Source organism: Staurois parvus, unplaced genomic scaffold (genome assembly GCF_062004578.1).
Source record: "Staurois parvus isolate SC_StPar_1 unplaced genomic scaffold, SC_StPar_1.0 ptg000209l, whole genome shotgun sequence".
Classification (NCBI taxonomy): Eukaryota; Metazoa; Chordata; class Amphibia; order Anura; family Ranidae; genus Staurois; species Staurois parvus.
Genome location: NW_028318005.1, coordinates 11,657,631 through 11,682,380, shown reverse-complemented (window position 1 = coordinate 11,682,380; position 24,750 = coordinate 11,657,631). Strand labels below are relative to the sequence as shown.

Below are 24,750 nucleotides of genomic sequence, written 5' to 3'. Positions count from 1 at the left end.
CCGGTTATTGAACCAGTTTATTTCATGGTTCTGAAATGTAAGGAGTGAAAACTATAGCATTGTGATGTTTTCTATCGCTAGTGTAAATTCCTATTTGTCCACTAGATGGCAGTAACACACCAGGTTTTGTACTGCATAGAATATACTTTAGCTGTAGGAAGTCACAAGTCACAGTTTCTAGGGGGACAATTTACAAAGTTACGCCCGCAGGACACAGTCCATAGAGGTCATGCGTAGTTCTTATTTTGTCTCCATTTCGGAGCCATTTTGCGGAGGACATTGCAGCCAATATGAATGGTTCTTTGGTCCTCTTACATATGGCGGTCGCCTTGGATCCTGGAGAACTCGCTGCCCCGGCAGTGCAGACATGTTTGGTTAGCCATGTGCAGGTTTGTCTTTCCTCTGGTGTTCGGTGTGAGAGGTGTCCAGGTGGAGGGATGGTGAGTGTAGTGGCTCCGGGGTGTAGGACATACAGAGTACAGAGGGTTATGGTGATTCTTATAGGTTGTCTGGATTATAGAGCTGAGAAGAAAGGCTGGTGTACATGTGATAGAGGAAAGCCAGGGGCTGCCATGGCTGACCTCCTCCTACAATACACATCTCCTGGCTCTGGCTGGCTGCAGTACTTCCCAGATGACTGAGCTGAGAGAAGGATGAGGATGTCAGTGCGGCCCGCTCTCCTGTACAGATGAGTCAGGTTCATGGAAGAAAGATTCCAGGTCCCCGGAAGTGATCTAATGTGAGCGCCATCCTGTGTACTGTGAGCTCAGGACTGGCAATGATGATGCACCCTAAGGGTGGTGTGTCCATGACAACCTGGGCTCACAGGAAGTGGGCTGTATAATGCCAGCTGTCAATAAGGTGGTATTATCCCCAAACATGAAATATATTGCAGCTTACCATTCACTAGATGTGCTAAATTAGTCTTTTTTCCCCCTCTGTTTTCACCAGGTGATCTGGCCAGTAACACACCTCCTGTATTAGAGTGCCCCCACTCTGGATGAAGGAGCATAGGGGGCACGTTTGGGCACTTCCACTAGTTTCTATTAGGGAGCCTATATATCTAAATGGAAGCATTTTATTTTCCTGTGATTTATATTCCTAGAAATAACTGGATTGTGTAAACATGGAAGGGCGACCCGTTCCATCGGAACCAGTTTCATGTGAAAGGACTGTGCTGAAGAACCCCTCTGAGTATCAGTACCTGAAGATCCAGCTGTGAGTTGCTCAGGCACAATACACTAAATATAATTATAGATGAACTTGGCCATATTTGGATCCTAGTCTGAACCCAAGGAGCGAACCTGCCAGGAAGCTGTCGCCTGTACTGGTCCAATCATCGGTGGCCGAGTAATTCCCTGCAGCTGCACATATACCAGGGGCGTGTATACATCTGGCTGTGGAGTGGGGAATGCCTTAGCTGCAGATGATTAGCCCAGTACAGGTAACAGTTCCTGATGGGCTTGCTGACCTGGGTTCAGGCTAGGATCCAACCACGCCCGTGTTCATCCCTAATTATAGGAGCTCTGTGTACTTACTGATATACTTGTGTTTGGTCTGCAGAGTATTTCAGCGTGAAGGTGTCAAGCTGACTGCAGCTCAGTACAAATCACTGATTGTGTCTGCTGTAAAGGAATTGCATGGAGAGGTAAGTACCGGTTGTGTCTGATCTTCATGGACTGTCCACTTTTATGGCTTCCAGTACCAGGATAGAAGACTGAGAATTTTTCTTCACATCCCTACATGACAAAATTGTTAATCTCCCATCACCATAACTTCCTATGCTCTTTAGTAAAAAAAAAGCACACAGCCGACTAGGCTGACACTGTTCACTGGTGTTCAGATGTAATTACATATAAAGCAGTCATGTGTGCAGGGATGGATCCGTGCCTATAGACACAGAGGGGTTGATTTACTGCAACTGAAGAGGACAAAATCTGGTGCAGCTCTGCATAGAGACCAATCGGCTTCCAGGGTTTTTGTCAAAGCTTAACTGAACAAGCTGAATTTAGAAGCTGATTGGCTACCGTGCACTGCTGCACCAGGTATTGCACTCTCCAGTTTTAGTAAATCAACCCCAGAATGTCCATGTCCTGGAGCGCACATCCATCCCGAACAGCAGATAACCACTCCATGTGCAATTACATGCAAACAGATACAGACCTTGTCAGCCTGTTATTGATTTATACAGGTTTCCTGCCCTTCCACTGCTGATTGGAACACCTGTGTTACCTCCGCAGAACTATGTTGGTCTGGGCAGTGTACGGCCCAAATCAGCTGTGTGCATGAGCCCATCATTGGAATTATTTTCACTTTTCTGATTTTAGTATTTTTTTTTAATTGATTTCAAGCATACAGCATAGCAGCCACGTTTCCATGGATCTAGTAGTGCATAGTCTCAGTGCAGTGTGTGTAGGGCTCTGTTCACGCCTATGCAGGTGTTTCTGTATTTTGGTGCATCACATTTAGGGTATACATTCATTTTGTTTGGCTTCTCATGTGCGAAAGTTGACTTTTTTTCCCCTTAATCCCACTGCACCAAAACACATCACACACATTTTAGCAAGGTGTGTTGGGGTGTCGCTATGTGCCTGCAAAAAGGATGCACGCTTTTTGTTCATTGCGGGAATTCATGTGATTTTTTTCATGCATTACCACATCACACAAATGTGAACTTAGCTTTACAGTTGTATTCAGTGCAAGACTATCATTCAGTTGGAATGATTCACGACAACTGATTCTGTTTGTGAATAATTGTCTTTATCCCTTTGGTTCTTCAATGTGGATGCTAATCAGTAAACCACTCTATCAGAGGCCACCCTATCTGTACATGAAAAAAAAGCATAAAAATGTGGCACAGCAGGCACAACACATGTAAATATGTGAACTCATAGTAAAAATGGTCCTCTTAACAATTGAAGTGGTTGTAAACCCTTAGGGCCAGTTCACACTACATGCATTTCAGTTGCTTTTTTTCTGCCTCCACATTACACAGAAAGTAGGTTATATGGTTGTCAATGTCATAGTTCACATCAGTGCTTGCAGTTCCAGTTGCAGAAAAAAAGTAGAACAGATTGCATTTTTCCTGCACAGAACTGTATTGGAACGCAGTAAAACGCACTGGAATGCACCAAAAGTGCACTGAATTGCACATGTCCCTATTTAAATTGAAGAGAAAAAAGGGTGAAAAAGCGCATCTGGACTGCGTTTCTATGGTGTGAATTGGCCCTTTCACATACCCAGTGAAGTGACTAGCCTCAGGTGATACACAGAGATGAAACAAATCCTCCTTCATAAGTTGGACCTGTTTATCTACAGCTATCTGTCCTCTAAATCCATTCAAAGTGCAGAATTTACACAGGATCTCTCAGCTCTGAATTACAGGGGTCGGGGAGCTGAAGTTACACTCAGTGAGAAGCGTTTCCAAAGCCGATTAGAGGGAAGGGACACACACCCTCCTTCACACAGCACACAGGAACATTGCCAAGGCTGTCAGTTACAGGATGTGCCCTCTCCTGTCATCTTTTTTCTCTTGGGGTCAGGAAAACTTGTCACAAGTGACTGCAGATAGAGGAACAAGGCAGCAAAAAGAAATTACGCTTAGTGCCCTGGGTGATACAAATACACAATATAGAAGGATATATGTTGTTCATATTTCATGTCAGAGGTTTACAACCACTTTAACTCAAATTGAGAACTGCCTGAGGGTGCATTGTAGTTTCCTTTTTAACTGATTGTGACATGCAGAATACTCCATTGTTACCTGTGATTTTATCTTATTTTTCTGTGATTGGTTATAATTGCCTGTCTCATTATTAACTGGTGTAAAGAGCAACTAATAGACAGACACTAAGGACTCATTTTCTGTGCGTGAATCCACCTCAGAGCTGCATGTAGGCAGCTCATAGAAGTGGATTCACACGCAGTAGCTGCACGAACACAGAACCTGTGCATTCGGATCCATGCACCTGCTTGCATGTGAAATTATGACATGTGATTGTGTCTGTGAAGCCGCTGCACGTGCATCCACCTCTGTGGGCTGTCTGTATGAAGTTCCAAGTTGGATAACACGCAGCAGGCAGCAGCTTAGATCGGAGGATGGGTCTGATCTAGGGTTGCCACCTCATCCTTTTAAACCCGAACACTTATTAATTACACCGGTTCTGAGGCTTATTTAATGCAGACAAGGCACTATGTGAGTTTAATTGCCTCCTTAATCAGCCACAGAACCTGTGTAATTAATAAGTGTTTGGGTTTATACGGATGAGGTCTGATCACTCGTATGAATGAGCCCCTATGAATAAAATATTTCATCCCTGGCCATAATATGTAAAGCCAACACTTTTTGTTTTGGAAAGAGTATCAAGAGCTAAAACCCCTTTGCAGTTATTTTGCTGCATTTGCTCATCTGGGGACATTACTTCCTGTCCTGGAAATGCAACAGAAAGTGAGAGGAAATCCATTTCAGGGAACAGAAATTCCATTTAGAAATTTGCCACAGGAACAGCTGTCCCCATTGGAAGACTTTTCCTCACCTCTTTCTCTGGAGACAACACTTACATTTTGGATTTTTGCTCATTTATTGTCATGACAGAGGGGTGAATCTACCTATCATAGTCAGAGACCTCAATAAAAACATGACAGAGGTTTTAACTTTTCCCTACACTAGCTAAAAAAAATCCTTTATATACAGTTTAGTTCATGACAATTTCTGCTATTCAGTCCACTGAGTTATCCTTTTCTTTGTGTTTTTGTTTCTAGGTGGGAGCCTCTTGTCCCTTGGACTTGTTAAAATATGATGATAAGACGTTGTGTGCAATATTGAGAATCAACAGCAGGTATGTGAAGAACGTGTAAAGGAAGTGTGTGTGTATGTATGTATGTATGTGTAAGGTATTTGCTAAGAGGCATGGCGAGTGTTTTTCAGATCTAATTTGTTGCCACATGTTTCTGAAAAATGAAGAAAGAAAACAAAACATTTTCTTTTTTTTTCAAAACCCTGGTGACAAACATTTTATCTGTAAAATACTCCCCATGCCTCTTATCAAATTCCTTGGGTGTCTACTTTCCAAAAGGGGTCATTTGTACTATGAGGAAATATGCCCTTTGAAAGCCTGGAGGTGGTCATTGGTTTTTGGGGGCATGTATGTAGCTAGGCTGCCAAAATGTCTCTCACATGTGGTATGGCCATACTTGTAAGAAGTAGAATAATGTGTTTTGGGGTGTTATTCCACATATACCCATGGCATGTGCGAGCAATATATCATTAAAGTGACAACTTTGTGTACAAAAAAAAAGTCATATTAAAACCACTTCCAGTCCGGGCACTTTTACCCCCTTCCTGTCCAGGCCAATTTTCAGCTTTCAGCGCTATCACACTTTGAATGACAATTGTGCGGTCATGCAACACTGTACCCATATGAATTTTTTAGCATTTTTTTGAGACAGATAAAGCTTTATTTTGATGGTATTTATTCACCGCTCGGATTTTTATTTTTTTTGCTATGTAAATGAAAATGTCCAAAAATTTTGAAAAAAATTGTTTTTCTTATAAAATTTTGCAAATAAATATTTCATAATAAATCTTGACCAAAATTTATTCCATTATCTCTTTAGTAAAAAAAAAAAACCCAAATTAGTCTATAACCAAAAATTATAATGTTTAAACATTTTTTTTTTTACATTTTTATTTTATTTTCTTATATTTATTTTTATATACATACTGTCACCCTAGCAGTACAGTGTCAACATGGTGACACTGTACTACTTGTGTGTGGGGGGGGGGGTGATGAAGATTATTTTTTTTTTTTTTTATTTTACACTGATTGCTTTTACACCCATAAAGGCTGTAAAAGCAAACATTTCTCCTTCTCTCTGGCTGCATTGTTGCAGCCATTGAGAACTACTGTGTGAGCTGTGATTGATCACAGCTTGTCACATGGTACAAGGCTGTTGTGAATAGCCTTGTACCATGTGACCTCTGTGATCATTCATAGATTTCACACATAGTAAGCAGAGGTGTCAGAAATTACATCTTGCTTACTACTCTCCATGTGATTACTGATTGGCCAATCAGTGATCACATGATCGGGACCTTGCACAGAGGTCCCGTCTGACGATCGGTATTCCACTGTACCCGGAGGACACAGCGGGCACCGGGTTGCAGTGCTGCGCGCTCCCAGGGAGCGGGCACAAGCAGGGGGCAGGGAGGCTGTTTATAAATGGCCACCTGACCCTGCACTGCCACCGTCCAGACGTTTATATACAACAGCTGGACAGGAGGTGGTTATTATGGGAGGTAGAGGGCACTATTTTGGTTAGGCAATCTACAGCTGGCTGGAAATTTGGGAGGAGGGAGGCCATCACCCAGTGGTTGGGAACCACTTCCCAGGTGAGTCAAAGTACACGTAGTACTTTGTCCCATGTTTTAGGTGCTTTTTAACCTTAGTTATGAGGTCCGACCTACCCCTCCTTCTTTCCTGCCGCAGCCGAATAAACAAAAGCTAGAAAAGAGATGATTGATTCATTGCTGCAGCTTGTCTCGGCTATCAGTACTTTCCATTGGTTGAGAATTTCTGCCATAGGGGATAGATCTGTAAACTAAAATTCTAAAGATGGATGTTTTTTATAAAGCAAGCACATAGGATCATACATTTGCAATTTTTTTCAAAAGGTCTTATACTATTTGCAAAACTAAACACATACAGTGGGGAAAATAATTCTTTGATCCCCTGCAGATATTTGACGTTTTGCCACTTACAAAGAAATGGTCTATAATTTTTATTATGGGTGTGTTTTAAATGATAGAGACAGAATATCAATAAAAAAAACCCAGAAAAATCACATGATACAAATGTTATAAATTGAGCTGCAGTTCAGCGAGTAAAATAACTATTTGATCCCCAAGCAAAACATGACTTAGTACTTGGTGGAGAAACCCTTGTTGGCAAGCACATTGAGGTAAGATGTTTCTTTTAGTTGGTTACCAGGTTTGCACACATCTCGGGAGGAATTTTGATCCACTCTTCTTTACAGATCTTCTCTTCAGGTTTCATGGCTGTTGCTTGGCAACTTGAAGTTTCAGCTCCCTCCAAAAATGTTCTGTAGGATTGAGGTCTGGAGTCTGGCTAGGCCACTCCATGACCTTAATGTGCTTCTTCTTGAGCCACTTAATGCAGCAAAGTCAACCTGTATCTTTAGTAGAGAAATGTCCCCTAAAGCATAATGTTTCTACCTCTGTGCTTGACTGTAGGGACGGTGTTCTTGGGGTCACAGTCAGCATTTTTCTTCCTCCAAACACCGCAAATTGAGTTAATGGCAAAAGAGCTCAATTTTGGTCTCATCTGACCACAGTACTTTGTCCCAATCCTTCTCTGAATCATTTAGATGTTCATTGGCAAACTTCAGACAGGCCTGTACATGTGTCTTCTTAAGGAGGGGGACCTTGCGGGGACTGCAGGATTTCATTACGGCGTATTGTGTTACCAATGGTTTGTCTGGTGACTGTGGTCCCAACTGCCTTGAGATCATTCACAAGCTCCTCCCATATAGGTCTGGGCTGATCCCTCACTTTTTTCATGATCATCCTTACCCCATGAGGTGAAAGCTTGCATGGAGCTCCACACTGAGGGCGATTGATAGTTATTTTGTATTTCTTCCATTTGTGAATAATTGCTCCAACAGTAGTATCCTTCTCACCAAGCTTCTTGCTAATGGTCTTGTAGCCCATTCCAGCCTTGCGCAGCTCTACAATCTTTTCCCTGATGTCCTTTGACAGCTCTTTAGGTTTAATGGTGAGTTTGAATGGAAGAAAGAGATTCTGTGGACAGGTGTCTTTTATACACATAACAAGTTGTCGTTGGGAGTGCCTTCTTAAATTGACATGACTGGCTATGTGCTCATGTGGTACACAGATTAGTCTGTGGGATCCAGAATTATTGTTGGTCGGTAGGGGATCAAATACTTATTTTACTCACTGAATTGCAACTCAATTTATAACGTTTTGTATCATGTGTTTTTTCTGGAATTTTGGTTGATATTTTGCCTGTATCTTTTAAAACACACCTACGATAAAAGCTATAGACCCTTCATTTCTTTGTAAGTGGGCAAACCTAAAAATTCTGCAGAGGATCAAATACTTATTTTCCTCACTGTATGTAAACAAACCTCTAATTGCAGATGAGTAAGTTAGGAGACTGCTTTAATGCAAAGAGGTAGGATTAGAATCGTTTTCCCAACATTTAAAAATTGCACAATCCAAGGGGGTCTCGTCTTTCATTGAAAAGGAGTCTTTACATACTAAGCATGAGATCTTATCTATGGAGAATTGTGTGATTAGTTTAAAGTTCTATACTTGCTAGCAGCACACTATTGTAAATGTATTTTCAGAACTCCATATTATGTATTGTCAATGGTTTATTGCATGTCTGATTAAGTTGACATTCTTTTCTTGCAGTGGATTTGTGAAGCAGAACCAGGAGTGCTCTTTGCGTGTTTTACAGGTAAACCTATCTGACAAGCTGTCACTGTACAGAACAATAACACTGGGTTTTCATGCAGGTCTGAGATCAGAAGCTCCTGCCAGTGAACTTTCTAACTGGACAGACTTGTTCTGTGATCCTTCTGAGCTTCTGGAATGGAAACAAAACCTAACACACCACAGATTTATTGTTACTGTTCAAGTTCATGTTTGCAAGAAAGCATACCTGGTATTTATATGCAGCTATAAAGTAGCATTTAAATATTAAGGGATCAGTCCATCACAAACATATCAGGTTTTTTTTTTTTTTTTCATCATAGAATGCCGGGGCTGAACAAATCCCAGGAACCAGGTAGACAATGTCTCTAACCTTTTGAGGTCCACTCTAGTTAGTGTATCTGGCTCCTGGGTTAGACAGACTGGAATTCATCTACATTTGTTCACCCCTGCAGTATGCATTATATTGCATCCTGGCATGACAGGTCTCAAAAGCATATAAAATTACATATAAAACTATAAACGCAAGCAGTGTTTATAAAATATACAAACATATTGATTCATGTTGATTATTAAATAAAGTATTATTTTTTCTCTATATATATAGGTTTCTCCCTTCTTGTTGGCACTGGCAGGTAACAGCAGAGAACTAGTCCTTGACTAGCTATTTTGAAAAATGTTCCGCAACTTGGTCACCCGAGGAACAATACTTGGTATTTCCAGCTGTCCATTATCATCATACAAATGGTACAACTTTGCATTGTGGCGGCCTTTACACCTGCGGGTTGGTGATAGTGCTGAGCTCCTTAGGATCTTCACTCAGAAGGACGTCGCCCTGTTCTCTGAACTTACTGGGGATACGAACCCACTGCACCTGGATGAGGAGTTTGCCAAGAAGACAAGATTTGGGAAACCTGTTGTTCATGGTGTTCTACTCAATGGCCTAGTGTCTGCGGTCCTGGGCACTAAACTACCTGGGGGAGGCTGTGTGCTTCTCTCCCAGGACATTCACTTTCCAGCTCCATTACATGCTGGGGAAGAGGTTGTAGCAAGAGCACAGATTACATCTCTAAAGAAATCCTTGGCTTTTATTAGAGTATCTTGTGTTGCAACGCAAAGCGGACAGACTGTAATGGAGGGGACAGTAAAAGCTCTTGTGCCTGAAGACTGATTCTGTAGTTCAACAGCAAAGAAGGAAAAAAGCTGAAATGTGTCCATTCTGTTCAAAACCATATCTTGCCTAGGCATAGAGTGTTGTGATGGCAGACTTTGCGTCAACATTTTGGAAACAATATTTTTTACTTTCTGCTCTAAACCATATCCAATAAAAAAAAAAAATTCACGTAAAAAAAAGTCAAGTTTGTTCAGAAATTTAGGCCAAAATGTATTCTGCTACATATTTTTGTAAAAATACCAATAAGTGTACAGTTGCAAGAAAAAGTATGTGAACCCCTTGGGATTACGTGGAGTTTTGCATGAGTTGGGCATAAAATGTGCTCTGAACGTCATCTAAGTCACAACAATAGAAGAACACAGTCTGCTGAACATAATACTACACAAACATTAGATGTTGCCATGGTTTAATTGCACATAACATTTATTTTATGTCCTGTCTTTTTAGCACACTACACTTTTTGTGAATGAGTATCGGTACTATGTACCTCATGCACATGGGGGGGCCGGGATCTGGGGGCCCCCTTGTTAAAGGGGGATTCCAGATTCCGATAAGCCCCCTGCCCGCAGGCCCCCACAACCATGCCCCTTTGACAGAAGCTGGTCGATTGGCTGGCTTCTGTCAGACGGGCTGCCATACACACAGGCCGAATGTCGGCCAGTTTCTATTGAACCGGCCAATGCCACCTGACATTCGGCCCGTGTGTACAAGGCTTTGCCTAGGTACAGTGGCTAAGAAATGAAGGTTCAGCACGGAGACAACTTTGGAATATGTAGTTCTTTAATTTCTTATAATTCTTGGCTGTGCTGATTTGTTTCAAGTTTCTGTAAATTGGATTTATTAGGCTCATGCACACTGGGTGTTTTAATAATGCTGGTATGTAAAGTCATGTTTAAAAACGTTTTTTAGCGTTTAGTGGCATTTTGCTGTATTTTTTCGTGTTTGCATTTTTTTTAGAGGTTTTTTTTACCGCGCAAAAAATTTTTTGTGGTAAAAAAAAAAGTCCAAAAACGCTGGTTTACCACGATTTACTATTTTTCAGCGTTAAAGCGTTTTTATAGCTAAAAAACTCTTCTAGAAACCAACTAGTTCTGAGGGGTTTTCCAGCCAAAAAACACCTCTGCCAGACAACATTGATTTACAGTCTATTCGTGCATGGACACATAGGATAACATGCTGGGGGTTTACTGGCTGTAGAAAAAAACCCTCAAAGCCAAAAACAGCCGCTGTAAAACGTCCAATGTGCATGAGGACTAAAAGATAACGATTCACAATACAATGTACAGTGAGGAACAGAAGTATTTGAACACCCTGCGATTTTGCAAGTTCTCCCACTTAGAAATCATGGAGGGGTCTGAAATTCACATTGTAGGTGCATTCCCACTCTGAGAGACAGAATTTAAAAAAAAATTCAGGAAATCGCATTGTATGATTTTTATGATTGTATGTGATTTTCTGAATTTTTTTTTTTTAAATTCTGTCTCTGAGTGGGAATGCACCTACAATGTAAATTTCAGACCCCTCCATGATTTCTAAGTGGTAGAACTTTCAAAATCGCAGGGTGTTCAAATATTTCTGTAAGTCAATAAAAATACAGAACAATTGGAAATTAAATGTGCCCAAGTAAGGAATATAAGAATAAATCTAGTGTGGAGTAATAGTGTTGTTTTTTTTAATGCTGGATGATTGCTCTGAGAATTAGCTGTTCATGATTCTTCTGTCATAAAAATTATATGTCTGCCCATTCATTTCATGTTCTACAGAACTATAGACACCTGCGCTGATTCTCTGCACACAGATGTATGGATATTGGAAGAAGTGCTGTACTGTCACTGCTGAATTTCACACTAAAGTCTGTTTCCTCTCTTTCCGCACAAGGTCTAAGGACCATGGACCTGGATGTACTGAATATGTTCCTAATAGCTGGAGGTACTTTGCTGATCCCGATTTTGGCTTTTGTGACTTCCTTTTTCCTGTGGCCCGCCGCTCTCATCAAGATTTATTATTGGTAAGGCTGCGCTATTGAATGTGAGATGAAAATGCACGCACTGTAATATAGGACACTAGTATATGGTACCTGGAGCCCAAAAGTAGTGATTCTGATGATTACAAACGCCCACTGGTGACTGTTCTCTTAAAGGCTGAACTCCAGGAAACTTGAAATCATCCCTTGTAGCACACTGCAAAGGTTCAAGTAGAACTACAGGCAACACTATTTTACATTTTAGATAGAGTAAGGGAGGTTATTAACCCCTCTCAGTTTATTTTTTGCCATCTGTGTCCCATTGAGGAGATTTCCCTTCACTTCTTGTCCCATTGTCAGACAGGAAGTGATCGGAAATCCCTGCAAATTAAAGGAATTCCTTGGGGACGTCCAGGTCACCAGAACTAATGTCCCCATTGGAAGATTTCCCCTCTATTCCTTTTCTGGGGACAGCCCAAAATTAACCCCTCTCAGTTTATTTTATGCCATCTGTGTCCCATTGGGGAGATTTCCCTTCACTTCTTGTCCCATTGTCAAACAAGAAGTGATTGGAAATCCCTGCAAATTAAGGGAATTCCTTGGGGACTTCCAGGTCACCAGAACTAAATGTCCCCATTGGAAGATTTCCCCTCTGTTACTTTTCTGGGGACAGCCCAAAATTTGAGATTTTCTTGTACTTTCACTGATAAACCGAACAAACAGAGAAGGTGAATCTCCCTAACTGGGACACAGACTTCAATAGAAAACTGACAGGGGTTCTAATCCCTCTCCACTCTATGCAAAAACTAAAAGAAGGTTTGCCTAGTTATACTTTAACTGTTTGTTTATGTCTAGGGGGTTGTTAAAGCAGTTTTACCTACCCGACCCTCTGCTCCTGCAGGCTCCTAAGCACTGCTAGACCAGTCCCCACAGCCTCTTCTCCCTGCACTCTTTTAACCTGGATCTCCTCCCTGTCTATGTACAATGATGTACTTGTCTGTTTTTTATACTATGCTTTCATTCTTAAATATATGAAAATCAAAACGTTAGCTGTTTGGAGTGCTGCCTACTATTTATTTATGGAAGTATGATTCCTGGGTCTTTCTTGAGGAAAACCAATCTGTGGTTCTATGGAATTAACCCTTTATGCACTGAGGTTGTGATTTGGATGTGCATTAGGTTACCTTTTGTTTTACACAACCACATGGTTGCCCTTTGCATGGTATAAACTAAGCTAAAGTTCCTGGGAGCCAGGACTCAGGATGTCGAGAACCACAATAAACATGGTCAGGGGGCTGACCCCAGGGATTGACTCCCCATACCTTGATCTGCACTGTGTCTCTATATCGAGGCATATGATGATTCTGTATACTATTCTTATGTTATTTCTGCCTGTCAATATTTTGCCATATGTTGTGCCCATTCTGAAGCCCATCACTCTGAAACAAACTGCCAAGAGACTAACCGGAATCTCCTTGATAATTAACTACCAAATGAGTATTTATTTTAACAGATTTAACAGTTTGACAAGATCAATGTACAGTCATAGGCATAGTTCTCATTATAGCTCAGCCCTAAAATTGATTTGATTTCATTAAAGTGTTACTAAACCCACAACAGTAAAATCAGTCTGTATATGCAGTAAAGCATGCTTGTTATACTCACTGTGGAACCTAAGGGGTTAATCCTCCGCATTGTGTAAAAAGGCCCTTTGACCCTTTCTTCTCTGTTCCTCCTCTTTTTCAAGCAACCTGCTCTTATCTCCTGAGAAGACAGACATTTTGCACATGCTCAATTTGGTGTGTATTGCTAGAGAGGTTTTTTTTTTTTTTTGGGAGAGTGCATGTGATCAGCACAGGGCCAATCAGCACAGGTCAGGGGTTTTGCATCCTCCTAGAGCAGAATGAAAACTCCTACAAGCTTTAACATGTGCTCGGCTGGACACTGCTGGAAGTCACAAGACTGCTGTAACTGCTGATGAGAAAAGGTATTTAGCAGTTCACTAAAATGGTTGCACTTCCATGTGATGTGTACTGTGGAAGACCAGAAATAGTGAATGCGGGGTCCTGGGTTTATTAACACTTACAGGAAACTGTGAATGAATGATGTGGCTATTTGGGCGGAGCCCCACATAGCCTTGCTAATTTTAAAAAGTGACAGCGGGTGCAGGGAGTGGATCCCCTGCCAGATGTCACATGGAGGGAGTGGATGAGGGGAAAGAAGGTGCAGGAGCTGGAACATGCTACATGTTCCACCTTAAAAACTTGACCTATACTAAACTTCTCCTACAAGCTTTAGCTAGTGCTTGGCTGGACACTGATAGAAGTCACAAGACTGCTCTCACTGCTGAGAAAAGGTATTTAGCAGTTTATATTTACTAAAATAATTGCATTTCCATGTTCTGTGTACTGTGGGAGACCGGATATAGTGGATGCGGGGTCCTGGGTTTAGTAACACTTTAATTTGTCTGATTGTGATTTCCAGTGCTGACACGTGTTCTTTGTTTCAGGTACTGGCGCAGGGCCTTGGGAATGCAAGTAAAATTTGCCAACTATGGAAACTACAGATTCTGCTACACATGTTGAGGTAGACCGGGGCCCAAACCATCCATCCTTATGTTACATGGATTTTCTGCCCATAAGGACATGTGGCTGGCTATAGCCAAGGTGAGAGAGGACATTAACCTTGTTTATTGGAATATTTAATTGCTCATAGCTATATATTGGAAGTGAGTTGATTGAAAAAAAAAAAAACCTGATAAACCATATGTGAAGCAGAAGTGGACCAGTTCCCTATATTCAGGGCTTTATTCATCGTAATGGTACTTGCAGGCCAGTGCCTAGAGTAGCATGGTAAGGGGTGCAGAACCAATCCTCAAAATTAGGAGAGGAGTCCTAAGGCTCAATATAGTTCAAGAAACATTTTTTCCTTCTCCTATTTGGTGCCTAGCTATATGAAGTGCTGGTGACTATACAAAGTTCCAGCAGTTCCTAGTGGTGAAGGAGATTGCCAGCACCCTCATGTCTCTACCATATTTCTGCTGGCTGTCGAGCCAGATAATAGTAGGATTGGGTGTAGAGATGTTGTGTGAGGAAGGGGCCCAGCTCTGACACTACGTAGAGGTGTTGAAGCTCTTCCCTTTTAGAAGAGACCAATTCAGGTGTAGAGGGGTAAATGAAAGCTGCTGCAGTTATATTTCCTTGTGCATAGGACATGAAAACAAGGCTAAGTGACTCCACTATGCAAGAAAACATAGGAACTGGGTGCAGAAAAATGTCAGTCGGTGCTCTGGACTGATGAATCAAAATTTGAAATATTTGGCTGTAGCAGGCAGCAGTTTGCTTGTGAAGAGCTGGAGAGCAGTGCAATGAGTGTCTGCAGGCAACTGTGAAGCATGGTGGAGGATCCTTGCAAGTTTGGGGCTGCCTGTCTGCAAATAGAGTTGGAGAATTGGTCAGGACCAATGGTGTCCTTAATGCTGAAAAATACAAGCAGATACTTCTCTATCATGCCATACCATCGGGGATGCGTATGATTGGCCCCAAATGTATTCTACAGCAGGTCAACAACCCCAGACATACAGCTAATGTCATTAAGAACTACCATCAGTGTAAAGAAGAACAAAGTGTAAAGAGTCCTGGAAGTGATGGTTTGGCCCCCACAGAGCCCTGATCTCAACATCATGGAGTCTGTTTGGGATTACATGAAGAGACAGAAGGATTTGAGGCAGCCTACATCCACAGAAGATCTGAGGTTAGTTCTCCAAGATGTTTGGAACAACCTACCTGCCGAGGTCCTTCAAAAACAAGAGTACAAGTGCACCTATTACTATTATACAGGATTTCTAAAGCACCAACAGTTTTTGCAGCGCTTTGCAAAATTAAGGCAGACATTACAGTTCTAATACAATTTGGTACCAGAAGAAACAGAGGGCCCTTCTTGTTAGAGCGTACAACCTAGAAGAATTGATGCTGTTTTGAAGGCAAAGTGTGGTCACACCAAACTTTTGTTTGGTTTGGATTTCTCTTCTGCTCATTTACTTTCCATTTTGATAAGTGGAACTAACACTTTTTCTGAAATAATTCTTATTTTACAATATTTCTTACACCTGCCTATGACTTATGCACAGTACTGTATATATACTGTATATTGCTGATGTGAATATAGTCCGTTTAGAAATGCTGTTTATTTACAGTTCCTTCCTAAGAACTTGCATCTGATTTGTGTGGATCTACCCGGTCATGAAGGTACCACGCGCTCACCCTTCGATGACTACTCAGTCATCGGACAGGTGAACCGGATACACCAGGTACTTGCTTATACTATGTTATGTCTGTAAATGGAATAGGGTGAATTAACTAATAATGATTGGGGTGGATGGAGGGGGTGTTTCATGTTGTTTTAGGTTATAAGATTTTGGAACATTCTTATATTCTGAGATTATATTTTACTGTTCATCTTGAAAGTAAAAAGGCCATTGTACCCAAAACACATACCGTATTTTTCGCTCCACAAGACGCACTTTTTCCCCCTCAAAAATGGGGGGAAATGTGTGTGCGTCTTATGGAGCGAATATGGAGCGGCTGGCCTGGTATTCCCGCCGCTGCTGTGTCAGAATACCGGGCCGGCCGCTTGGCTCTACTGTGCAGAAGAACCCGCTCCTTGGTCCTACCTGTCCCGCGGTCCAGTGGTGTTCCGCTTTCACCGGCCGTCTTCTCTCCCTCACGCCGGCATCTTCAGTGCCGGCACCCGGCTGTAACCGCTTGCGCTTCACAGCCGGGTGCCCACTGTGCATGCGTGAGAAGCGCTGCACTTTCTGAATGGCCCCATAGTCTTCAGGGACCTATCGCATGTCCCACAATACTACGGGGAGGGAGGGGGGAGGACATCTACACGGAAGTAGTAGTGGGTACCTGTCAAATTCGGGTACCCGCCCCCCCCCCTCCCCAAAGGTCTGCAGTCTCTGGTCATCTCCTGTACTGTATCCACAGTCTCTGGTCATCTCCTGTACTGTGTCCGCAGTCTCTGGTCATCTCCTGTACTATGTCCGCAGTCTCTGGTCATCTCCTGTACTATGTCCGCAGTCTCTGGTCATCTCCTGTACTATGTCCGCAGTCTCTGGTCATCTCCTGTACTATGTCCGCAGTCTCTGGTCATCTCCTGTAGTATGTCCGCATTCTCTGGTCATCTCCTGTAGTACGTCCGCAGTCTCTGGTCATCTCCTGTAGTACGTCCGCAGTCTCTGGTCATCTCCTGTAGTACGTCCGCAGTCTCTGGTCATCTCCTTTTACTATGTCCGCAGTCTCTGATCATCTCCTGTACTGTGTCTGCAGTCTCTGGTCATCTCCTGTACTATGTCTGCAGTCCATTGGTTCAGAATATTTTTTTTCTTGTTTTCCTCCTCTGTTTTCCCTCTTCTATGCAAAAACCCATTCCTCTCATCTCAGAAGGTCACTATACTCTATGAGCTGTGAGTTTGTAGTGTATCGCTCCAAACTCTCACAGGACTCCTTTTAGAAATGCAGTCAAAACGCAGTGCAGTTTAATTGCATGTATGTGAACCACCTCCATAGGAACACCTACTATCTGGCCTGTCATGGGAATCTGTGTCCATGAAAATGCATCACTCTTTGTTTAAAAGTTACCATTCTCGGTGGATTGGATTGGTGAATTAAGATGGGCTAACATAAAGTTCTATCCAGGACAAAATGCTGTTCTGGGTATCCTCTTTTGCCTACTTTGGGGCCAGTTACCTAGTTATTTAGTAATGTGATTTCTGTTGAAACTATAACAATTAAATGAGATGATTTTCTCCTTCAACAATATTCACATGAACAAATGTCTAGGTAGGAGGCCCTTTTATTTTACTTTTGGATAGAAGGAGGAAGAGTTAATACCTATCTCAGGTTTATATTGCTGTCTCTGTGTTTTTATTGAAGACTTTTCTCTGGTGACTGCTATTCCAGAGACAAGGTATAATGAGAAAAGTGGTTGTACACTGCCGAAATAAAAAAATGAACAAAGCAAACCATTCTATAGTGTGTACATGCCTCAATCCAAAACACTTAGTGTGATTTCTGTCTCCTTTCTCCTTCCTCTGCTATCTGCACTTCTGACAGTTGATGCCGACTCCAAGGGATCCAGGGGGAAGGGAAGGATGCTCCAGGACACAGCCTGTGATAGACAGCCTCAGCTGTCCATGTTTCCTTATGAGACTGTGATGAGGGGGGTGTCCATTCCACAGCTGTTCCCTCTGTGCTGTGGTGCGTGACATCAAAGCCCCCCAACTTCTGACAATCAGAAATTCTGTGTAAAGTGTATACTTTAGAAGGCTGTACAAGACAGAGGGCTGCAGATAAACAGGTACAGCTTACATATCATCTCTGTGTATCATCTGAGGCTATTCTCTTCTCTGGGTATATGTAAGGGTTTACAACCATTTTCAACTTGAAAGAAGACAGCAGTAAAAAATCTGACATAGATTGTAATCCTTCTTCAGTCTATTTAAAACTAAAATGTAAGGCATGGACGAGAGCTACTCTTTAAGAGATGCAAACTTAGGCTTGAAATGCGAAACGTACTTCATACTGAACCCTACATGAGCTGAAGTTTATTTTGTAGGATTCATTTGAAGATCATCACATGCAATGCCTAACTAATGTAATTATTTGGTCAGAATTCTCCCCTGATGACAGCAGTGCTCACAGCTATGAATTAGTTTGTGGCTTTCTAAAATATTATCATCTGATGTGATATTTAAAAACAGAGGATTGGTGAGCCCCTAAGCTCTGCTCAACCTTGAAGCCAGCTTCAACACAACTACGTAACTGTTCCATAAATGTATTTGTGAATGTAAATCTGATGTGAGGAAGAACAACAAAATCACATTAACAGCACTCTGATAAATTGCTCTTGCTGATAAACACATGTCACATTCTCTTCTACAGATCTGCCACTGCTCCCTAATTCTTCCCAGATTAAAATCTTCCCTGTCATGCCACGTCTAAGATGATTACATTCCATCTGCTTCATCTTTCACTTAATAGAATCAAAAAGCTCAGGCAAAGTTGTGATGAATTTAACAAAACACATCCTCGTGAATTAATGTCATAATTATCATTTCATCTTTGAATGTACTACCATTGTAACCTAATTACCTGAAAATGTTACTAATTCAAAGGTATGCTCCAAGCCATCAAGATTTACCTCTTAATTTAGAAAATACAGCTCAGAAGTACTTCTTTTATTGCCTACATTTGGCATTCATTTTGTCCAGCTAGCTACCATGTTTATGAAATCCCTTTGAATGTCAGTATTCATGTTTTGTTAAAAACCCAAAATCTGATCACTCAGAACATCAGGCCAAGTGTTTCCTGGCTCTGGGCACCACCCTCTGTAGTTCTAAAGCTTAATGAGAAAATTGGACGACCAAATGTCTGATTTTTCATAAAAGCGCAAATCATGATGTAGTCGGAATGGTATTGACTTGTGAGAAAATGCTAGCCTGACAAAGGAAAAAGTAGGCAAATGTAGCTACGTACTAGTAGAAGAGGAAGTGTAGGGTCCTTCTTTGCTTCTGATCACGCTCATTTTTTTTCTATTCAATTATTTCCATATGATTACTGTACACATTAAATGAAAATCGGACATTGTGTTTACGTACAATAAAAGTTTTATAGCTTGCACCCTCAGTTTTTGTTGTCCGAAAAGTCGGAATTGGCTATTGAAAGCACAATACTAACTATCAGATAATTGGCGATTGTTCCTCGTACGGAAATTGACACAAAATTTTCTTATCGTGTGCATGGGTCATTAGAAAAGGATTTCAAGGATTAATGTTATGCAACCAACTTCCAAAAAGAGAATAAAAATTTGGCTTCTAGATAGTGCTCACACAATCGACCACACTGTATTGTTTATGGGTAACGTAAGTAAAGCTGACAGGTACACTTTAAAGCAATTGTTGTTTGTCAATGGGAAATGGTGAATGAAAATGTTTCCAAAATCTTCATGGGTTATTCCTCTCTGACAGATCATTTTTAATGCACTTTTACATGTACTTAACATAAATTAAGAGCCTTGATCAGCTCCCACTCTGCCTTTTTTTCTTTACCTCCTATTCAATGAGCAGCAAACACTCTGCCTTCTCTCTCATCTCTTTCCTGATTCATAATCTGCTCCCATTTGGTCTATTTTCTTTTTCCTGATCCATGATCAGCTCCCACTTTGCCTTCCCTCCCCCCCCCCCCCCCCCAGTCCATGATCAGCTCCCATCTTCCATCTTTGTCTTCCCCAGTCAAAGATTGACTCCAGCTCTTTCACCTTCCTCTTCCTCCCCAAATCTATAATCAGCTCCCACTCTGTTTCCTCTGCTTTCCTCAGAAAGTCCATGATCAGCTTCCACTTTGCCTCATTTCTTTTTTTCCCCATATTCCTTTCTTTACTCCTACCTCTGCCCTTTCTTCCTGGTCTATGAAAAGCTGCCACTCTGTCTCCCCTCTTTTTCCTGGCTCTGGAATGGCTTACGCACTTCGGCAATAAGCCTTAGTCATGGCTATGACTAAGGCTTATTGCCAAAATGCGTAAGCCATTTTATATGCACATTTTACTTGTTCAATAAAGTTTATTATTCGGGAAGACGAGTGCCAGCTATACCAATCTTAATCATTCAGTTGCATCTCTGCTGGGAAAACACACAGAGCCAGAGCACCGACATTCCACCTTTTGTGGGGATTATTTCTTGGCATAGCACCTACTTCTTAACATGCTCAGCTCTTACTCTGCCTCCTCTCATTTTTATCTAGTCCATAATGAGCTCTCACTCTGCCTCCTCTCTTATTCCCATGGTCCACAGTAAGCTCCCACTCTGCCTCTCCACCGTCCTCAATAAGCTCCCAATCTGCCTCCAGCCATCCTCAATAAGCTCCCAATCTGCCTCCAGCCATCCTCAATAAGCTCCCACTCTGCCTCCTCTCTCTTTCCCTCTGTTCACAATAAGCTCTCACTCTGCTTCCGCTCTCTTTCCTGCTTCCTCAATAAGCTCCCACTCTGCCTCCTCTCTCTTTCCTCCCATCCTCAATAAGCTCCCACTCTGCCTCCTCTCTCTTTCCTGCCATCCTCAGTAAGCTCCCACTCTGCCTCCTCTCTCTTTCCTGCCATCCTCAGTAAGCTCCCACTCTGCCTCCTCTCTCTTTCCTGCCATCCTCAGTAAGCTCCCACTCTGCCTCCTCTCTCTTTCCTGCTATCCTCAATAAGCTCCCACTCTGCCTCCTCTCTCTTTCCTGCCATCCTCAATAAGCTCCCACTCTGCCCCCTCTCTCTTTCCTGCTTCCTCAATAAGCTCCCACTCTGCCTCCTCTCTCTTTCCCACTGTCCACAATAAGCTCCCACTCTGCCTCCTCTCTCTTTCCCACTGTCCAAAATAAGCTCCCACTCTGCCTCCTCTCTCTTTCCCACTGTCCAAAATAAGCTCCCACTCTGCCTCCTCTCTCTTTCCCACTGTCCACATTAAGCTCCCACTCTTCCTCCTCTCTCTTTCCTGCTTCCTCAATACGTTCCCACTCTGCCTCCTCTCTCTTTCCTCCCATCCTCTATAAGCTCCCACTCTGCCTCCTCTCTCTTTCCTGCCATCCTCAGTAAGCTCTAACTCTGCCTCCTCTCTCTTTCCTGCCATCCTCATTAAGCTCCCACTCTGCCTCCTCTCTCTTTCCTGCCATCCTCATTAAGCTCCCACTCTGCCTCCTCTCTCTTTCCTGCCATCCACAATAAGCTCCCACTCTGCCTCCTCTCTCTTTCCCACTGTCCACAATAAGTTTCCACTCTGCCTCCTCTCTCTTTCCCACTGTCCACAATAAGCTCCCACTCTGCCTCCTCTCTCTTTCCTGCTATCCTCAATAAGCTCCCACTCTGCCTCCTCTCTCTTTCCCACTGTCCACAATAAGTTCCCACTCTGCTCCTCTCTCTTTCCCACTGTTCCCAATAAGCTCCCACTCTTCCTCCTCTCTTTAGTCTCCAATCTATGATAAGCTCTTTCTCTTCCTCTTCATCTTTCCTCCTGGTTAAAGATCAGCTCCTACTCTGCCTTCTATCTCTTCTCCCCGTGTTCTGTGTTTGGCTACTCCTCTTTTCTACCTGTACCATTTGTCTGCCTCTTATAGAGTCTCATCCATGTTCTTCAACTGCTGCTACTTACAATTGTGTTGTTCTGTGGTGTCGGAGCCTCCCCCAGAAAACTACCGGCAAAACCGATTTGCATTAAGCTAATGTGTCATATTTAGGATAACACGTTTTCTTCCTTGACAGTTTGTTGAGAGCATAAACCTGAACAAGAGGCCTTTCCATCTTGTTGGTACATCGATGGGTGGTAGTGTGGCCAGGGTATACGCTGCTCAGTATCCAAAAGACATTGGCAGTTTGACTCTAATTTGTCCTGCAGGTAAGTCCCAATAATCACATGTTTACCACTTCTGGGCTGGATCAGTTGTGCTTTCCTGTGATGTATGAATGTAACCCTTAATCATGTTATTATGTAAAGTATCAATTGGAATGTCAGATACGTATATGACCTACAGGCTGACAGGCTATTGTCGACTTTGTAGGCACATGTTAATAAAAATAACAGGGTGTACTTAATAGAAAAGTATAAGTATTTCATAATTATTTAGCATTTCAAGTTGTTTTTCTAAATTATGAAATAAATATATAATTTTAAATCCCCCCCCCCCCCCAACAAAAAAAAATAGTGTAGCTATATTACAAAAACTGTTAATTATGTTTTTACAGATCCTCATAGGCATAAAAATGATTATATAACCACCACTTGTTCCTAAATGTTATCTCACTGCTTGCTTTCTGATGCCTTTACTTTACCTTCACTATTCACCACCCAAATCCTAGAGGTACCAGCATTTCAACTCTGTAGATCAGAGCACTGTGACACGAAAAGGACTTTCTTATGTACTTAAGCATGCAGCCAAGCAAAGGGGTGTGTTTGCCTGCACAGGACTGTGCATCTGCATGCAGGCAGTCCCTTTCATGTCAACTGGGATGCAGCAGCTGAACAGACACAGCCACTGCGCCCAATTTGACATCCATGCGGGTGCAGATGTGTATCCCAGAATGCAGACAGTGTGAGTTCAGGGACACACACCCAAATGCACCAGCACCCACACTGATGTACAATAGGTATTAGTGGCTGTGTCCAGGCAGCCACTGCATCCCAATAGATATTATTTTATTTATTTATTTCAGATACTTGGATAGCGCCGTCAATTTATGCAGCGCTTTACATATATGTTGTACATTCACATCAGTCCCTAACCCTCAAGGGGTGTACAGTCTAAGGTCCCTAACTTACATTCATTCATACACATACTAGGGAAAATTTAGACAGGATCCAATTAACCTGCCAGGATGTCTTTGGAGTGTAGGAGGAAACCGGAGTACCCGAAAGAAACCCACGCAGGCACAGGGAGAACATGCAAACTCCAGGCAGGTGGTGACATGGTTGGGATTCAAACCAATGACCTTAGTACTGCCAGGCGGAAGTGCTAACTGTAGCAATCGTGCGCACAAATATGGACGCGGACGTCCATGTTGCTAAAGATCCTCCATCTTGTGTCATTCTCACTACAAAACCAGCCCCCTCCCTTTCTGTTGAGTGGCAGGTGGTCTGGTGTGGCTGAGTTCAGGAGTGCACAGGGCACAGCTGGATACCCTTCATGGTTGTAAACCCAATTAGCTGATGCCAGGGTGTCTGTCCCACTCCTTGCTCTGAAGCTGATCGTAAAGCTATAAACCCGTCAGTCACTGGACTTCAAAAGCATTCCGGGATAGCAGTAAAACATCTCATTTGGAGACCATACACTTTCATAATTTCTCGTAAGAAATACGTACAAGAATACAAAGCATATATTCAGAGAGGTCAAGTCACCTGATACCTTACACCCCTAGATTTCGTCTACCCGGGAGCAGAAAGCTATATCTCTTTAACCGTCACAGCCAGATATGTCATATCTGGTGTCTGGACGTTCAGAATATCATTCTGAATATTATCTTGCCAGTGGCTAGGCTGCTGCATGCACCTATAGAAGGTTATTGACCATGATATAAACTGAGAGGGATTTGGTCATAGCCTGAGTTCCCCGCCTAAACACCCCTCCCCAAATGAGGCAATTGGTTCTCTGCTTTAAGGAGACACCCTGCTGGGTTCCTAGAAAAAGGCTGGTATGCCTGGGGAAAAAGATGAAGAGATTTCTTCACATCAGGAACCAACTTTGGGAGAAACGGTACCCTCTTGCTCAGGACCCTTGAATCTGCTGAAACCCATTAGTCTGGCAAGTATTCTACCTCTCTAAACTTCTCTGCTGTGTTATTGCTCTCTATATATATATATATATATATATATATATATATATATATATATATATATGCTACAGCTTTTTCTGTAAATATTTTTATTGCACCATTTTGACCTTTTTAGTAATAAATCCTATTTTCTGAAAAGTGTTTAACTGTTTCTAAAGCTCTTTAATGCAAACCAAGAATCCCTGTCTCTGAAGAGCGCTACTGTGTGATTTAAACTTCTGCATACATCTGCCTGCGGTGGCAGTGTGTATACAGATGCTTATTCAAACATCATAGTGTTACTACTAAGATTGGCCAGTTTCCTCCTACTCTGTACAAAAAGGCGGTGGTGGCAGTGTGAAGGATTAATTGCGTAATTAACCTGACCCAGTAACAATCGCTCTCAGGCTGCGGCACATGGATTGTGGTCCAGTGAGCTGGAAAATCTTTGTGCAGGTTGTAGCTGAGCGTGGCATTGTTACGCACGTGACAGCGCGGTTTTAGATTGGCTAGTCCTTCAGTCACAAGTTGGTGAGAAGGGCTGGGGGTCTGACGCCGCGCCCGTCACATTAACCATTTAGCCACTGTGCTGCCCATAAATTGGGCTGCCTGCATACAGATGGACAGAACACCTATGCATCCCGTGTCCATAGCTTGTGTTATAAACTTTATTTATATTTGAAAATGAGCTACAGAATGCTTATGAGCAAGGAGTGTGTGTGGGGAATGGGGGACTGGGAAGAGGCAATATCGAGTGTTTTTTTTTTTTTCTTTTGGAAGCCGGCTGAAGTT

General features: G+C 42.3%; 2 protein-coding genes and 1 pseudogene across 4 annotated transcripts; all 3 read left to right on the top strand.

Moving 5' to 3' along the window:
* The first annotated feature begins 262 nt into the window (after positions 1-262).
* Positions 263-9,222, top strand: LOC149461173 (ribonuclease P protein subunit p14-like). Of its 3 annotated transcripts, none has more exons than XM_089678778.1 (6): positions 263-389; positions 1,106-1,218; positions 1,564-1,648; positions 4,762-4,838; positions 8,456-8,501; positions 9,084-9,222. In XM_089678778.1, the coding sequence occupies exons 2-6, from the start codon at positions 1,127-1,129 to the stop codon at positions 9,138-9,140; spliced, it is 357 nt and encodes a 118-aa protein (XP_089534904.1). In that variant the 5' UTR covers positions 263-389; positions 1,106-1,126; the 3' UTR covers positions 9,141-9,222. The 3 variants fall into 3 exon arrangements, with proteins under 3 accessions (XP_089534904.1, XP_089534902.1, XP_089534903.1); XM_089678776.1 differs by having other exon boundaries at positions 353-440; XM_089678777.1 differs by lacking the exon at positions 263-389 and adding an exon at positions 525-739.
* On the top strand, positions 9,153-9,829 carry LOC149461172 (hydroxyacyl-thioester dehydratase type 2, mitochondrial-like). The gene has a single exon (XM_089678775.1). The coding sequence runs from the start codon at positions 9,153-9,155 to the stop codon at positions 9,645-9,647; it is 495 nt and encodes a 164-aa protein (XP_089534901.1). The 3' UTR covers positions 9,648-9,829.
* Positions 9,830-11,168: 1,339 nt separating this feature from the next.
* LOC149461171 (monoacylglycerol lipase abhd6-A-like) overlaps positions 11,169-24,750 on the top strand; it is a 30,472-nt pseudogene continuing 16,890 nt past the window's right edge.

Bases quoted from the DNA above. Each gene is read 5' to 3' on its own strand.
- LOC149461173 (XM_089678778.1), top strand. From the start codon at position 1,127: ATGGAAGGGCGACCCGTTCCATCGGAACCAGTTTCATGTGAAAGGACT. The intron at 1,649-4,761 runs GTAAGTACCGGT...TTTTGTTTCTAG, and splicing joins TAAAGGAATTGCATGGAGAG to GTGGGAGCCTCTTGTCCCTT. The intron at 8,502-9,083 runs GTAAACCTATCT...CTATATATATAG, and splicing joins GCTCTTTGCGTGTTTTACAG to GTTTCTCCCTTCTTGTTGGC.
- LOC149461172 (XM_089678775.1), top strand. From the start codon at position 9,153: ATGTTCCGCAACTTGGTCACCCGAGGAACAATACTTGGTATTTCCAGC.